The 17,891-nt window shown below is 37.7% G+C and overlaps 1 protein-coding gene across 1 annotated transcript in view; it reads left to right on the top strand.

The window, feature by feature from the left end:
- The window catches only part of NYAP2 (neuronal tyrosine-phosphorylated phosphoinositide-3-kinase adaptor 2), a 251,110-nt gene that overhangs the window by 47,661 nt on the left and 185,558 nt on the right, over positions 1 to 17,891 (top strand). The window contains 2 exon segments of the mRNA XM_012802112.2: positions 1,611 to 1,626; positions 17,486 to 17,502. Coding sequence (XP_012657566.2) covers positions 1,611 to 1,626; positions 17,486 to 17,502 — 33 coding nt within the window.

The following is a 17,891-nucleotide window of genomic DNA, read 5'->3' as shown; positions in this document are numbered from 1 at the left end:
AAAAAAAAAAAAAAGAAAGAAAGAAAGAAGAAAGAAGGAAAGAAAGAAAGAAAGAAATATTTGGAAGCTTCTAAGTTTGGTTAAAGTTTGGCATTCACTCAATCTCTTTAAAATTATGAAGGAGCCCTTAAAATCTTCAGTGTTGACTAAATGGCAGCCTCGTCAAGGAAAATAAATATTAAAGATGGGTCCACTCTCTTAATCTGGAATTAGGTGAATAGTTACGGAATTTTTGGAAGCACTGGTCCAGGCAAGATGGCCTGTCAAAATTCAAGCATGCAAAAAATAACCACTTATTACTTTGTTGGTGAAGTTCTCAGATGAAAAACAAATGTCCACTGCTTAATTAGCAATGGGCTTATTCTGCTCTTTTAAGGAAGCTTTTGGCCAACCACATATGAGCCAATGAACTTGAGTCACCCTTGTCCAGACTTTCTTCATGGGTAAACATCTGCTGACAAGCTATTTGTCACTGATACTTCTTCATATTGTCTTTGATTAATAGCGGAAGATCTGATACTTGCCCTGCTAACATTGTGTCCCGGAATCTCTTCTGAGCACATGAATTTAGCTTGCCTCTCTGTCTGTGTTGGCTGTGCATCCCTTATTTTATTTTTGCAGATGGGGGAGGGGGTGGAGTACATATAGAGGCTTGCTCTGGAAACCCAGGTAGAGTTTTGTGGCATCATCACAGCTCATGGTGACCTCAAATTCCTGGGCTCAAGTGATCTTCCTGCCTCAGCCTCCTGAGTAGCAAGAAATACAGACGTGTGCCACCACAGCCAGCTATTTTTGTTTTTTTCTATTTTTAGTAGAGATGAGGTCTCACTCTGGCTCCGGCTGGTCTTGAATTCCCAAGATCAAGTGATCTTCCCTCCTCAGCCTCCCAGAATTCTAGGATTACAGGTGTGAGCAAGCCTGGCCTGGCTTTCATTCTTTACTTCCTTTTTATTTTATTTTAGTTTATTTTTACCAATTTGGTATGCATTTATCGACTGGTCCTACATCCTCCAGAGTGAATGTAATATGTATCCTAAACTTTCCCTGTGCTACCCTGTCCCATGCCTAGTTGGCCTCCTCTCACTGCTAAACTCACACAGAATGATACTACATTGCATAGATTTAGTATAACAGTTAACATTCTTTTAAAGAGGCTCCCAGGTTTATTGCTAGAGGATATTCCAATGTTTATTAGTAAAACAGACAATTTCATCAGACCTTCGACCACACATTACTTTATTGATAAAAGAAAATAAAACACTCTAATCCCACTTCATATCTTATTGTGACTGTCTTTGGGAATCAAATAAAGGAACAAAAACTCTAACATTGGATTGCAGAAACCCGTGATATACATACTATCAGGAAAATAAGAAAAACTGAATATAATTAAGCCTAAAACATGGAACAGAGAGACATTTTAACCTCTGAGTCCACAGAACAGGATGGGCTCTTGTCAACTGGCATCAGGCAGAACGTGTTTAGCTAATAATAATTATGATTGAACAGATGACTCAATTTTGCCATATGCCATTTTATTGGCCCCAAGAGTGTATTTGTGAACACACGGAGATAAATGTAATTCATTATTATGTTAATCAAGACCAAAGGTCATGTGGCAGCCAGGTAGAGAAAAGATAGTGCTTGATGAAACATTTGCTTTTCTGTATTAAACATCATGAGAGGGAGACAAACGTCTTAATACCCAAATGAGTCTGCGGTGGGAACAGTGCTCGTCTACGATGTTTTCTAGAAGAAAAGAGTTTGAACATGCAGAATTAATGTACAATTATTTCTAAGATGCTTTTCTGACAACCAATTTGTAGGACTTTGGTTTTCCTCCTCAGTCTTTAGTTACTGTTACTCAACTGAATTAGTTTTTACTGATACTTAAAAAAATGCAAGAAGCACTGTACAAAGGAAACTCATTTATGGGATCACCTAAGACAATGTATACAGCTTAAGGCATTCTTTTTAGCCTTATTTAAGATTCCAAAATACAAGTCTGAATCTATAAGTAAAACTGAATTATAATTTTTTTATCAAATTGATGTTAGTATAATTTTAATCTTTTCCCTTAGGAAAAAAGATCCTTTAATTTTTTTTTTTTTAATTTTGATAGAACATAACAAAGGCTTAAATTTATGTGAATGTCAAGCAAAAGCAATGTTGCTTTGTGCCAGGGAAACAGGAATCTGAGATCTGACTCATGCTGAAGAATGTGCTCCTGAATCCAGAACAGAGGTCTCACCTCTGCTTCATTTCAATATTTTGCATATCTGTGTCAAAGTTCTGGTGAGTGGAAGATGAGTTAAATACTTCTGCTTTAGCTGCTGAATGGGTCCCATCTTTAGCAACAATTCCAATTCAAATACAGAAAATATGTTTTGGTTTATTGGAAACATAAACATATCCTTCTCCTTCCTACTATTTTAGCCATGCTCATCATCCCCAATCATAAGAGAAATACAAATCAAAACCACTTTGAGATACCACCTAATCCTGTGAGAAGAGCCCACAGTGCAAAGTCCCAATGCTTAGATGCTGGTGTGGGTGTGGAGAGAGGGGAGCACGTACGCAGTGTTGGTGAGATCGCAAACTAATATGGCCCTTATAGAAAGAATATGGAGAATCCTCAAAGTAGATGTCTCATTTGATCTCCTTAGATACCCTATTTCTAGATGTCTACCCAGAAGAAAAGAAATTATTTTGTCATAAAGACATTTGCACTCAAAAGTTTACAGCAGCTCTATTCACAATTGCAAAGATGTGGAAACAACCCAACTGTCCATCAATATATAAATAGATTAATAAACTGGCTTGTGTATACCATGGAATACTATTCAGCCATAAGAAAAGAAGAAGACTTTACATCTTTTGCATTTACCTAGATGAATTTGGAGAACATTCTCCTAAGTATCTTAAGAATGGAAAAGCAAGCACCCTATGTACTCAACACGACCTTGAAACTAGTAGATGAACAACTACAGGCCTACAAGACAGAAATACACAACTAAATTCAGGAACGAGGGAAGGGAGGGGAGGGATCCATAAGCTCCCAGTTAATAAGTACAATGCAGGGGTATAGGCCAGCACCTCCTGGGTGGAGGACTCAACTGCAACTCTGACTTTACCTTACAAACACAAACAGTGTAACCTAATCGTATGAACCCTAATATTATTCCAGAAAAAACCTTAAAGCTAATTATAAAGTATAATAATTCTTTGTTGATGCTGAAACTTAAATCCGTTTCCACTTTTTCCACAGACAAATATGGCAGTCCCTTTCTCAAACATAAATAGTATGTTTTGCTGACCTTTTTCCATTAGTTTTATCTACTTTCAGTTTCACGCCCTCATATTTAGTTTCTTTTTATCCTTTCTCTAAACAGAAAGATCCATACTCACCAATTGTTCAGTATGTAACCAGAGCAAGATAAGAATAAGAAATATGTATAGTTACTTTCTGCTCCGTTGTTTCCTGCCCACTCAAAAATAAATCAATATGGTATAGCAAAAAAGTTTAACTTGTTGAGTAATTGTTTTAATTCTGTGTGTATTTAACGTGTATTTTTTATTTGAATTCTACATTTTGCTAATGTTATTGGTATTTATCTTCCTTCTTCCTTAACAACATTTACGTACAATGTAGCATTGAGATGAAGGTTTGGGTTAGGCTTATAGTTAAAATGTCCTAACTATTGGGACAGAGACATCCTCCCCAATAATGCTTACAGAGTATGTTTTCTTCCAATACACCAAACAACTAAAAGATATACTTCCTTCCAACAATGGATGAACTGTGTCTACAGGCTAACATAAACTTCTATTTAACTATTTTCATATATTGAATTTAAAGTGACTGAGCATATATGCATTTGAAAATCAGTTACTCAGGTTTTGATTAATAATGAATTAATGGTAAATTCTCCTTTCGTATTTAGGCTTTGATACTTTGAAAACGCGGTCTGAATTAGGTGGTTATAATTAGAAATTACTGGCAACTGTGGTGGGTCGAAAGATTTAAGATGGCGTTGTTTCTTATTCATCTCACTTAAAATTTGGAGAGAATTTTAATAAATCAATTAGTTGAGCAATCAAATAACATTATACTTTTGTGTAGAAATTATTTGTCACCTATAATATTAGCTTTTAAAAGATTCCAAGAGGCTACTCATCCCTAACTGATATTCTGTAATAAATGAAGTAGTCATTTTTTATTAATCAGTTTGATGTATTTTAGGCGACAGTTTCTATTAGCATGGCCAATGGTAGATTATTTTAATTGATGATTATCTTTGATAAAAATATTCTAAAAAATACTGAATGCATAATCTACTTTTAATATATTTTTTTGGTCTGATTTCATTTCATGAGAAGACTTACTGAATTATACAGTAAAGTCACACTTGTTTCAATGTTCATAGTTCTATGTTGGTAAAGAGGTGATAATTCTCTAATGCTGATATTTCTTTCCACATGGAGGGAGACCATTGGGTTTGTAGGCTCCCTCTGAATGCAGAAGAGGGGAGTTACTCTCTCATTGGTACATGTGGAAGAAATCACCTGAGCATGCTTATTTCTGCTCTTTCTTATCTCCCTGGAGTAAGATTTCCAGAGGGATAGCATCTTCACATTTCCTACACTCTCACTTTGGTATTTAAAATTGGCATTTGGAAATCAGATGCATACATTACTCTTGTGGGATGGATTCATTGTGCACAGCAATAAATGACCACAACTTATTCTGGCAACTGAAAGAACAATTAGTTGATTCAGTAAGTGCATAATATTTTTTTAAGAGAATCCATGATCATTGACATCCCAGTCTGGTGGGATTTTTTCGTGTCCTCTATTAGAATTGTTTTCCCTATGCAACTAGTTCTCAAACCTGAATGATGGCTATCCCTAAATAAGTGTCCTCTATTAGAATTGTTTTCCCTATGCAACTAGTTCTCAAACCTGAATGATGGCTATCCCTAAATAAGTGCCGTATTCCCCTTATTATTTATTCTGTGTGTGCAGGTATCTAACTGGGTTATCTTAGACTCTGGTCCAGTAACCCCTATGTGAAAAACTCTCAGGGATTTGAGACTATACTAAGGTATTTTCCTCATAAGTATATCACACTGAAATTGTCACCCAGACCATTGTGCAGGATCCTCCCCACATTTTTGCTCATGGTGCAATTTGTTCTTGTAAAGGGGCATTTGAACAAGTAACAGAAAATGAAAAGCACTTAACAGAAGGAAAATTAACTGGCAAATATGTTAAGAGTGGACCAGTTTAGAAAAACCTATTCCTGCAATAAACTTTGGAAAGTGGAAGACTGAGTGGATTTGAAAGATAAATTGATTTCTTTCTGTGCTTATGGAGATGGAATTCTTTGCAACCTTTGGGCCCAGATGGCTCTGTCCTGCTTTTTGTTCTGTAGCTTCTACTGTATTTTTATCTGGGAATCATCCTAAGGCAGGAAAGAAATCCAAGAATCCTTTTATCTGCCAAGGATACATCAAAAATTCGATTACTCTACATGGATCAGAGATGGGGGGGTGTTCATTAATGAAAGCAAGCAGTTACCACCATGCCTTCTGTTGGTGATAAATGGTAAATAGATCTGTTAGTGAAAGGTCTACTAGGTTCTGAGTTATTAATGACAATAATTATTGTAGATTTAATTTTTACAAGTTTAATGTCGCTGTTAACTTAGGAAAGACAATAATTTATGCACTTTTGTTTTATAATTTATTTGAGTCAAAACATGTATCTTCTGAAGATTGCAGTGTAATTAAAAGTGGGTGTCTCAAAATCAACACTAATTAATTAGAAATGTAAATTTCAAAAACACTTGCTCATAATTAGAATGCGATCTCCCCCAAAGTCTGTATGTACTTTATATAAAAATACATCTCATTAAATAAACTTTCACATAGAAACGTGTGGTACATACATATGTGGGGTATGTATATATTTATATATATATATATTTTTTTTTTTTTTTTTTGCGTTTTTTTTGTTTTTGATTTTGGCTGGGGCTGGGTTTGAACCCACCACCTCTGGTATATGGGGCCAGCACCCTACTCCATTGACCCAGAAGCGCCGTCCTATATGCAGTATATTTTCACAGGCTTTTTAAAATTAATGTTTAGACTTAGTTCATTAGATTTGGGATTCTACATAATTGTATGGCAATTTCTAAATTAACATATACTGCCGTGATTTTTACTGAATATGGGGGGGAAATGGTCTGAAGGTTTAAGTCACACAAATTGTATTTAAAGAATGGAATGAAAGTTAGAGACATTTCTTTAAGTTCTTTTCATCTCTCTCTCTTTGCCTTGCGTTTTCTTCCTGTTTCTTGCTTCTATTATTACTTCATCAAGACCTGACCTTACTTTTGTGTTATACCTTGGTAAGTTTCACCCATTTTCCTGACCAAATGCACCCACCCAGACTGGAAGACTCCACTTTCCAATTCTTCCATCTCCGTGAACGACTTCGTAACTCAGATGATGCCATGGAGGGGTCAGAGGGTAAACGCATGTGCTATTCATCTTGTAGCTCTTATTAGATCATACATTTCCAGGCCAGCTCTGAAGAAATGTGATTCCCCATAAACCGCACTGAAATCCCTGACTTTGCAAATGTGAATGACCTGCATCAGAGCATAATCAGATGTCAGACAATATAAGTATTTTTAATAATTCTGAGTTCTACCCAGATCAGAATATCATTTACAACCCCCTCCTGGTAGTTTCAGTCAGTGCATTTAAAAAAAAAAAAAAAAAGGCCCATTTTGTGTTTCAGTAGCACATAACTATATTACCCAAGAACATTTAAAAATATTGATTTGGATTCTTTAACCCAGGCAATCATAGTGATTTAAATATTTTCAAGTGTTTGTGATCATCTGGTATCTATTCATGATCTGCAGCAGGAGATTCAAATCCAAATAACATATAAAGACCAGAAATGTAACTTACATAATGAATCGGGCCAGTTAAGACCTGAGGAGGTAAAGACGGGTGAACTAGAGAGCTGCTTCAGTTAAATCTGTCAACTGCCTCTCCCCTCCAGGGGTATAATATATGTATATAATTTTAGCATTCTAGATAACAACAAGTATTTCTAAAGGCAAGCTTATATTTGCTCTTCACCAATCTTGGCCTTGAAGTTAGCTGCAGACACTGGGTGAAGGCCATGAGCAACCCTGTTGCTCTCAGTAGTGGGATGTGAAATAAAGACAGGCCCAGTTTCATCTCTGGCATTTAGAATGCGTCTACAGCAGATTATTAATCACAAACAAATCTGTAGAAATAATCCTGTCAGATTGAACAGCTCATAAGTCAGTTAATCAATTGTGCATTTTCATATATTTGTAACATTGATGTACCTTTGATGAACATTTTATTTGTAATAACTTGGTTTATAGTTTAGAGTTCTTTCTACTTTTAAAAATGCAGCTCAGTTTGTAATAGTGAGCACTTCACGGCAGGGGCCACAATATACTCTAAAGTTACCTTCAAATGAAAACCAAAACAAGCAAACAAAACCCCAAATAATTGCTGGGCTTACTTTATTGCTGATCAAATGGTGGTATATGAACAAAATGTCTTCCGTCAAATCTTTTATACCCTCCCAGGAAAACCCTGGCAGGTCTTTTTCAGGAGAAAGGCAGGAAATAGCAGGATGAGCACAGTAGTTTGTCTGGCTTGGAATATAAGAGGAAGGGCAGCTGGGGAGTCCATCCTGGTGACTCTCTGGAGCTATAGAAGTCTAAGATCCTTAGAGCAGCTCACAGGGATTGTGAGAACAAGCAAGAAAAACTAGGCCGGTCAATGACTCCTCGAACGTTACATCATAGAAGGGCTGGAGCAAGAGGACACAGCCAAGTGGCTTCTGAGATGTGCTGCACACAGAGATGCCCCAGGTAAAGGCCCTGTAAGGAAAAACGTGTCTTCGCAGCTGCCGGGTGTGTGCTCACCAAGGGGAGGCCGACTCTGTGGACTGAAGGAGGCAGGGGTGTAAAGGTAAATGCAGAGCCATCTGACACCCATTTCAGCTCCAGAAATCCCTGCAGTGTCAGCACCGCCTCACAGCTGGACTGTCCTTCTGCCCAGTTCTGTTTCCTCTCTGTCCTTTTAGCAGACGTTGGCCACAAGGGCACTCTTTGATAAACATCCTGCAATTCTATTACAGCAATGGGCTTCATGACCTAACATCATGAAACTCGGGGTAAGAGCAGCATGAGAAAAGCTGTGGGAGAAAGTGCAGAGAGCTAGGTAAATATTCCCTGGACTGGAGGGGGAGGGGACAGCTTGACAGGCTAGGAAGGGAGCACGAAGAATGGAAGAATTCTGAGCATGAGCCAATAGGGAAGAGTGTGGACTCCAGTAAACTGGGAAGCACACGAGCTCTGAAGGGGAAGCCCCACACTTAGTTCCAGCCCACTGCTGAGACAGGGGCATGTGGATACACTGCCGTTAGATCTTCTGGATTGAGGGAAGTGAAATATTTATGAATATAACATGTCTGATTCTTATAAGTGTATGGTCTATGGGAAAACCATTAATGTTAGTCTTCTTTTCTGGATCAAATAATGTTTTCCCATCCTATAGATAGTTTGGGGGGCTGGTAAGATGTGAGCAATGAGGCAAGATGTGCCCTTATTTTGCAAGGGAAGAAACTGTCATTGACTGAGCATGTGCAAAGAGCAGGCGGTCTGATTTCTCTCTGCAATACATGTTTCTTTCCTTTAGCTCTCTATTTCATCTTGGGCCGGGGAGTGTATTTGTATAGCAAACTGGGCCTAGGGTGAGCTATTTAGGGACTTTTTTCCAATTACTGGTAAAAGTTATGAGTATTTCCATCTCACTTTTGGATGAGTGACAACTTACGAATCAAATGTGTAGAAAACAATGAAAGACACCATTTTAAAGACATGAAAGAGCTGATCCCAGGACAATAGATAATTTATTTAGGTTCCCCATAACATAAAAAGATTTCCCAAGAACAAATAGATGAGAAGTGGAGAACTTACCCTTTGGTCAGTGGGAATAAAGAGTCTCCTTTGCTCACATCCTGAGATTGCTAAACAAAAGCAGTTTTCCACAAGTGCAAGAACATGACCGTCCTCCAGATTGCCATCTGTCTGTTCTGCCAACATCTGGAACCTTGTATTTCTGTTGGAATTACACCCAGAGAAATCTCCTGAATGAATTTGTATTGCTGGGTGTTTCCTATATCCTATATGGTGTTTCTACATCATTCTGAAGCAACTCTCTGGGACCTTGAGGACGTTGTCGAAACACATCTGACATCCTGTGAGTGCATTTCGGTGGACAAAGACCTAAACTCCTTTTTCAACAACAGTCAGTGTACTTGCTCTCCTCCCCTTCCCTGAATCACTTCTGCCTTTTGTGAGGTGCTTTGCAAATGCTCCATGCCCTGATATTCAGCAATTCTTTATGCACAAAATCCACACTCTTAAGAAGTAATCAGCAGCAGGCTTATTAGGCCTCACCTACAATTGAGGGCACCATGTTGTTTGTTAATTTACATCGCAAATGTGAGCCAAAACCAGCGCTTAAAGGGCCTGAGCACTTCACAACACACAGAGAAGCCTGTGCTCCCTTTGTGTGCTATCATAACACACCAAAGTGAATAACACACACACACAGCCTTTTCTAAGTATACTATTTCCCCAAAACACTTTCCTCAAACACTTGCAAAAGATTTATGCCCTCTTGAAAAACCCTGTTTTCTATTTGCTCTTTCTTGTCTGGTATTTAAGGGACTTTGGACATATTGTTTTATTTTGCTCATTTTCTGTGGGTGGCATGCATGCCCCTTAAATTTTTCAGATATTATTTTTTTCTTCAGGATTAAGAAAGCAAGTATTTGGTGATTACTTGGGGGATAAAGGAACTACTTACGTGAAAACGTTAATAGAAAGGTGGAAAATATTTTAATTCTCTTATTTCAAGCATTCTTTGTCATATTTAAGACCCCAGGTGTGAGCCTTGCTCTGCTCCCCATTGTGAAACTGATTGGAAGTTATGCAAAGTTAAGTGTGGAGACTGCAGGAGTTGGTTCTTAGGATTTTATAGTTTAAAATGCTGGTTAGCACTATGTATTTCTAATAAAACATACAAATGGAGAAGACAATTTACCTCCAAAAAGTCAAAACTTAAAGTTTGAAAGATATGTTCAGATGGTATCTACACAATTCTAATCAGCCAGATATTTGGAATTTTTTTTATAATATTGAGAAAATTTGTGTTTGATGTAAACAAAGCATTACTCACTGCATCTACTTGCTTTTATCTCCATAGCCACTTTTTTCTCCTCATATGGCCTTCCGTTTTTTTAAATGCCTCAGAATAGGCAGATAGACCAATCAGCTAAGCATTTATCAGATTACAATCCATGTAGAAAATCTAGGAATTTCAAAGTAGGCTCTGTGATTCTGCAATATAAATAAAATTAAAATACTGCCTTTCACATTTTCTTAAAGAAAAAAGTAACACTATGCCTCCATATCCAAAAATAATTGAATTGTGTGGTATAAAGTCATTTATTAGCTGAACACAGTTGTTTATTCAACAAATACTTACTACATGCTAGCCACTACTCCAAACTCCTAGGGTACGGGGTTGAGCAAAGCAGCCATAGTTAGTGCCCCAGAGAATCATTTCAGAGCCTATGAAAATCCACAAAAAGGTGAAATGCAAAAAAAGAAGGGCCTTCTTGATGGAGTTTGGGCATATGCATCTGACAATTAAGTCTGGAAACTCATCCTAGAAAAAGTGCTACATACGTCATTGCTGAATATCACAGTGGTCACCTTCAAAGCACCTCTCTTTGGAAGTTGTGCATCGACACCAGTGCCTAGTCCACCTTTCAAAGCAATTTTGAAACTGTTTTTTCTGGAATAGTCATTAGACCTGTAGTCATATGGCACACAACAATATGCAACAACAATAATGAACCTTGCTCAGCAAGACGCTGCCACATGTTGACCTGAGCACAGCTATGAGACACTGGTATACCAAGGTCATAATACTGAGTTGTCTGTCCAGTGCTAGCAATGTCAGTGCACAGTGACAAATTCATTGACTTAGTTGTGAGACTTTTCTACAACAGTGGTGATGGTTATTACAGAAAAAGATTGATTGAATTGTGTCCTACATAGGATATATTAAAGTCCTAACTCCTGGTATCTGGAAATGTGACCTTATTTAGACATAGTGTCCTTGCAGATATAGTCATATTAAGATGAGGCCATGCTAGATCAGATGGACTCTTCTTGAATATGACGTTTCCTTATAATAGGAAGGAAGAGGCACAAAGAAAGAGGAAAACAGCCCCGTGTGCATACACAGGCAGGGACTAGAATGATGTGTCTATAAGCCAAGGAATGATAAGAATTGGTAGTAACACCTGAAGCAAAGAGAAAAGCATAGGATGGCTTCTCCTTTAGAATTTCAGAGAGGGAGCATAACCTTGTTAATACCGTGATTTTGGACATCTAGCCTCCAGAACCTCAAGGGAATAAATTTCTGTTATGTTAAGCCACCCTATATTGTGGTACTTTAAATGGCAGCGCTGGGAAACTAATACAGGAAACAAAAACAGACCAGCAAAAGAGGAAGGGTAAACACAGAAACAGAACAGTAATAGCACATGGGAAAAGGAATAAGATCATTCAACCCCTGGTTTGATTCAAGTAGGTGATGTTCTAGAAACATTTGAGACATTCTGATTGAGAATGTGAGTGAACAATAAATGAAGAAACTTAAATATTGGAGATTCATTAAGAAATAGAGGCATGATGAATAGAGGTCACTTATGAAATTAATCTAGAAGCAATGTACAAACATATGATTTAAATTATTCACTCATTCCAATAAACTCTTGGACAAAAGTCTATCTAATGAGAGAGGAAAGGAGTAAGTTACCCAGGACTTAAAGGGAACAAAAAAGAACAAAAGTGGAATTTCCTTTTAGTTGTGATAAGGATTCTATGTAACCTGAAAAGGACTATATATTTGAATTCTGGCTTTGCTATTGAGAATTGGTCTGCCAGTTGACCAGGTGGTTCTTCAAGACTCTGATTTCATTTTAGCAAAATGAAGAGGAAAATGTGCTAGCTAACAGTTAATAGCTAACAGGGCTATTGTGAAGATTTCAGAAGAAAATATATTGCATCTCTACTATCTATCAGGCAATATATTAATGGTAAGTGATTGCATTGTGCATTTCCCATTTTAGAGTCATCATAGTTTAAAATTGATATGCTTTTCTCATGTGTCTTGTGACCTATTATTTTGTGCCTAAAGTAAGAGATCTGATAAGCCTCTTCTCTTGAAATATTACTGAGGAAAAAGCTCACCTTTCCCTATTTTCTTCACTTCTCTTTATTCCTGTATTACATGCAAACATGTACATACCAATTTCCCCAGTTACTGGAAATAAAGATAAAATGCCATTAGATTTCCCTTTGACCTGTTTATTAGCACAATTCATAACCTGAAATTTCAGGGTCAAAGTGCAGTCTAGCATAGATGATATACCCTCTTTGGGGTTTCTGTTGAATCTTGCTAAAATTTGTGCCATCCTTAATAAAAAAGACACTCAGCATTTTTTGTGGGTATAAAGTGATTGGAATACAAAGATCTCATAGAGGGAATACCTGCTTAGAAATTCCCCTTTTCCCAAAAATACAGGGCATTACATGTCCCTTACATTCCAAAATATTAACAGCCAGCTCCTTACTTGAGACGGTAATAAAAATTAAAAGCAAAAACCTAGCACATATGATAGCACTGGCCTAGAAGGACCATAAAATAGGTAAGATTTTACATATAGAGAATCTTCTATGAAGTATTTTTTTCTTTTTTGAGAGAGGGTCTTGCTCTGTTTGTTGCCCAGGCTAGTCGCAGACTCCTGAGCTCAAGCTATCCTCCAGACTCAGCCTGCTTCCCAGCTGCTTGGGAAACTAAGGTGGGAGGGAAGCTTGATTTCCTTTTAGAAGACAATGCCCCCAAATGATGCCTCATCTTATTAATAAAGATTCTTAGCTTTGAAAATTCACCCAAAATGTATGTTAAGGCAATGTCTGGAAGGATATAGACAAACCTCCATTGTTTGTGGAAATTAAGCAGATGTATGTCACTAGCAGAAAATACCTGTCAGACACTGTGTCTGTACTGTGAAATGCACTATAAATATGGTTGTCCCCAAATGATGCCACTGCCAGTGCAAAAGCCAGGCCTGAGCAGCTGCCCTTGTCCCAGCACGTATATACATGGAAGTGAATATGTGAGAAGCAGAACAGTTTGGATTCATTGTCATTCTTTGGCTGCTTGGAAAACCTGTCTCTTTATGGAGCTTAATCCTCAGATATGACTATAGTCATAGATTAAGGAAAAAAAACTGTCAGAGATATTAAATAAATAATGTTTTCTTTCTAGTAGTTTTTTTAAACCTCTGTGTAAAAGAAAGCAATTAGGCACAGTTATAGTTAAACATATTGTTTAATAATTTAGCTTACTATAATTTGGGGCAGGTCACTAACCTAGACTTACAGTAAGTAACACATTAATTGAAGTAGCCTGGGTGGATACGCCATCCAAACACCTGCATAGCCACAGTTGATTTGAGCAAACATTTGTAGAGACTTTTTGCTCGGTTCCAGAACTTTGGCAAAATGCTTTATGTGCATATTATCTTATGTAATCTCCATGTGCCCCCGTGAAACATGCATTGCCTCGTTTTACACAGGAGAAAACACTCTGAGCGAGGGTAAGCTGCTCACAAATATGCAGCAAAAGGTGAGACCAGGACTGACCCCGGGCTCCCTTTGCCTTTAAAGCCACACTTGACCTTTTCTCTGTGACAACTGAAATGCTTTCTGGAAGCTGCTGAAATGCATCAGGGCAATACCAAACCCACCTGATATCAGATAGTTGCTTCCTTCAACATATAGAATCTAACCACGAGGTACAAAGCAATGACAATAACTACCTTGGAATGAGTGCTTGTTATAGTCCTTGACTGGTTATGTACTACCTCTTTTAATTTCCTTACCACTCCTTGAGATAAATGCTAGTGCCATTCCCATTTCATCGATGGGCTGACTAAGCCTCAAGGAGATTGAGTGACTTACAAAATGGTAGAGCTGGGATTTGAACCCATGCAACCTAGCTAAAGCCCTGGCTCCTAAGATTCACAGTGCTTCCCCAGAAGGAGAAAACTGTTCAAAAGGAGCCAAATCTGATGTCACACGTGTCTACTCAGTTGTTCAGGCCCTCATTTCATTGCTTTTTAATTTTATTTGGTGATAATTATCATGTTTGCCTATTACGTTCACCTGGCAGCAAAGAAGCAGACAGCCTGAGTGGTGGACAGGGAAAGAGAGCAGAGAAGGAATCTGTTACCACGTCCCCACTGACCCTGGGAGAAAGGACCTGTGACTCACAGATTGTGAGGCATCTGTCTAAGTGTGTGGCAGCATGACAGCTTTTGGTACAGAGGCAACGGGCCTTCGAATTAAATAGTCCCCAAAGACACTATGCTACTTCAAACATGGTATAATATTTATGTTCTTACTTATGACCTTGAGAAGTTCTAAAAAAAGGACAAATTGTCAGGATTTATGAAGTAAAGGCTGTGTAAAAATTCTGGGAAGTTTGTTATTCTTAAAAAGGTTTATATCCAAGCAGTAATTATACCTTTTAAAATTAAAATTTGGGCTCATAAATGTTTCAGCCTAAGTGCTCTGGAAAGAAATTGGATGGAATAGCTCTTTCTTTGCTAGCAGTACATAAATACAGCTCACTCCTTTGTTTTGCAAAACATCATCTGTTACAAAAGATGGTTATTTTCTGAATCTACCTACAGGTGTGAGGGTCTGTACAACTGTGATATTGCCTTCCTCAGGGCATCTGTACTTTCTTGCCTGATACTTCAGTTCCAGTGGGATCAGATTTCCCCAGGTCTAGAAAAGGTCTTCATTTCCACTTTTTCCTTAGTATTAAATGTATATGTGTTTATGGTAGATATTTTTGAAAGTATAGAAAACTATAGCAACAGCAGACGGAAAAGAAGTTATAAATGTATTCACTATTTGCATTTTGGAATATGTCACAGTGAAGAATGTAAACCCAACCAAACTGACAGTTTTGTTTTTTTTTAATTTTTATTGGCCAAGTTCTATACTGTTGTTAAACTAAACCAATGCAAACCACTCAAAATATAGTGCACTGATGAAGTGCATTTTCCTTTTTCAAAGAAACGCCCCCACCCTGTGGGAGTGAAAGTTTTCTCTGCATGTTAATTAATAATAATGCTGACATTAAAACATAAATAAAACTAAAGAGCAAGTGAAACTTTCATTTGATTGACATATTATGAGTAAAAATTCCAAATAGGATAGGGAAAAACCCACTTCTACTTGAGTCTGAAAAGTAAGAATAGTATTTTGACATTTTTCTGTGTTTATGTTACTCCCCCAAATCCAGATTGAGAAATCATCTAATTAGACATTCAGAGCCTTAGTATTTTAATGAGTAAGTTACTATCTGAAAAATGAACATATTCAGGTTTCGTTCAGCTATTTTGCAATTGGGCAGAAATAACTAGAGGAAATCAATATTTGGTTTATAATTCAGATCTCCTGGTTTAGCTTCATTGGGATGTATTTTTGCACTGAACTGATCTCCCAATAATAAACTGAGAAAGATGCTTGTCCCTGTGTCTCATGAAAGTATTTATTTAGAATATTCTCTGGCACTAAGGGTTCTGGATCCTGGGACCCCTTATGGAATATGAACTCTTCATTTTCCAGAAGTAGAAAGGTTAGGTGATTTCCCAATAAATATGGGGAGTCACAGCTTATTTAATGAAATAACTTATGATTTGATGGTGCTATCAAACCTCAACTAGATTCAGAGAAAATTATAAGGAGAGTATAAATAAATCAATGAAAATGTAAAAAGCAAATTACTTCAGCTTTAATAGATGTGTGAAAATCTTCTTATGTTAAAAATAATTGCCAGGTTTCTACTCATTGTTGGGACATTCTATTTCTAGCTCTGCCTTTATCCCGAAATGTGCGGGTAAATGTTTAACAGCTTTTTAAAAAAGAAAAATGTATGCAAGTGTATATTTTATGACACAATTTGAAGTTTAATCTGCATCATTACATTTTCTCCATCACTTCCCTAAATCCGCACATCAAAACAATAAATCAAGCCCTGATTGTGGTGTCTGTAGATGTCCGTGGTGTAAATAGCACCACTGTGATTGATTTCAACCGCAAACCCAGAGCCCCCTAAACATAGAACCAAAAGCTACACGTCCACATTTTTATATAGATTTATACCAAACAGAAGCCATAGATCCAAGTAACTTTATGATATAGATAAAAGTAAAATGAGTAAAAATGAGTTACAGTTTTGAGTCTGTAAGCTTCGTTTCCAATGTAATTTATTTAATTGTGAATTTGCATAACTGACTGTTGAAAAAGATAGCTGTTTGATAACAGCCTCAGGAACTTTCTGAACAATTTCAGCAGTTGTTTTTGTTCGCCTTTATGAAGCAGCTTTAAGCCCCATTGCCTGTGTCTTTGAGGGAAAGGGAATATGCAAAAAAATAAAATTACACAGGGCAGCGCCTGTGGCTCAAAGGAGTAGGGCGCTGGCCCCATATCCCGGAGGTGGTGGGTTCAAACCCAGCCCCGGCCACAAAAAGATAAATAAAAATAAATAAATAAAATTACACAATGCATCTTATTAACATGCATCTTATGTGAGGAATATGAGTGATTTTAAAAGTACTCCTGTGTAACTGTGCTTTTCAAACTGTAGTGTGTATGCGTAAATCTCACAGACCTCTTGTTACATGTAGATTCTGGTTTAGTAGGTCTGAGAATGTCTATTTCTAACATGTTCCCAGGCGTTGCTGGTTCTGCCATTCCAAGGGCCTAACTTTGAACAGCAAGGGCCCTGACCAATTTCCTTAGAGACTTACGTTATAAAAGAGTCAATCTCTGTCCCTCTCACCCACATTATAGCCATACTATGAAAGGGGCCCCTTCATCTACTCAAACAGAAGAGTAATAATGAAATGTCATCCTGAAAGAAAGCAGGGTGAAAAATGAGAGCTGGCAGAGCTGGGGATGGTCTAGTGGAGGGGGAGGAGGAACTGCCAGTGTGGACAAGTAGGGTACAAATATTCAGAGAAAATTAGCAAATCAAACTCAAAGGCAGGCCTGAAGTCAAAGCTTATCCATTTTCATATGAAAAGAAATATTTAAGAAATCCCAAATCAGCCCAAACATGATGAGATGTTAGGTCATAAGGGAAATAAGAAAACTCTGAATTTCAGCCAAGAATATATATACATATATATATATATTTTTTTTTTGAGTTAGTTTCACTTTATTGTCCTTGGTAGAGGGCTGTAGCATCATAGCTCACAGCAACCTCCGCCTCCTGGGCTTAGGTGATTCTCTTGCCTCAGCCTCCCGAGTAGCCTGGACTATAGGCACCCACTACAAATGCCCAGCTATTATTTTACAGTTTGGCGGGGCCTGGATTTGAACCCACCACATTCGGTATATGGGGCCGGCACCCTACTCACTGAGCCACAGGTGCCACCCATATCCAAAAATATTTGAAATTAATCCTGTAGGCATTTATAGGAACATAAGCCATTGATTTAAAAATTTATGCTCTAGGAAGTTCAAGCTGGTGCTATGCAAGTTGGAGGCAAAGTAAACTCGGTGCAAGGCACTCTTTGTCATACACAGGGGTGAAGTGGTGAGCGCCTCTGCCAGGGAGAAGGAAAAATCTGGGCCCTGGCAATGGAGGATGAAGGATCTGAGA

The sequence above is a fragment of the Otolemur garnettii genome, unplaced genomic scaffold (assembly GCF_000181295.1).
Source record: "Otolemur garnettii isolate 467f Iridium unplaced genomic scaffold, OtoGar3 scaffold00013, whole genome shotgun sequence".
NCBI lineage: Eukaryota > Metazoa > Chordata > Mammalia > Primates > Galagidae > Otolemur > Otolemur garnettii.
This window is presented reverse-complemented; position numbering and strand designations above follow the sequence as displayed.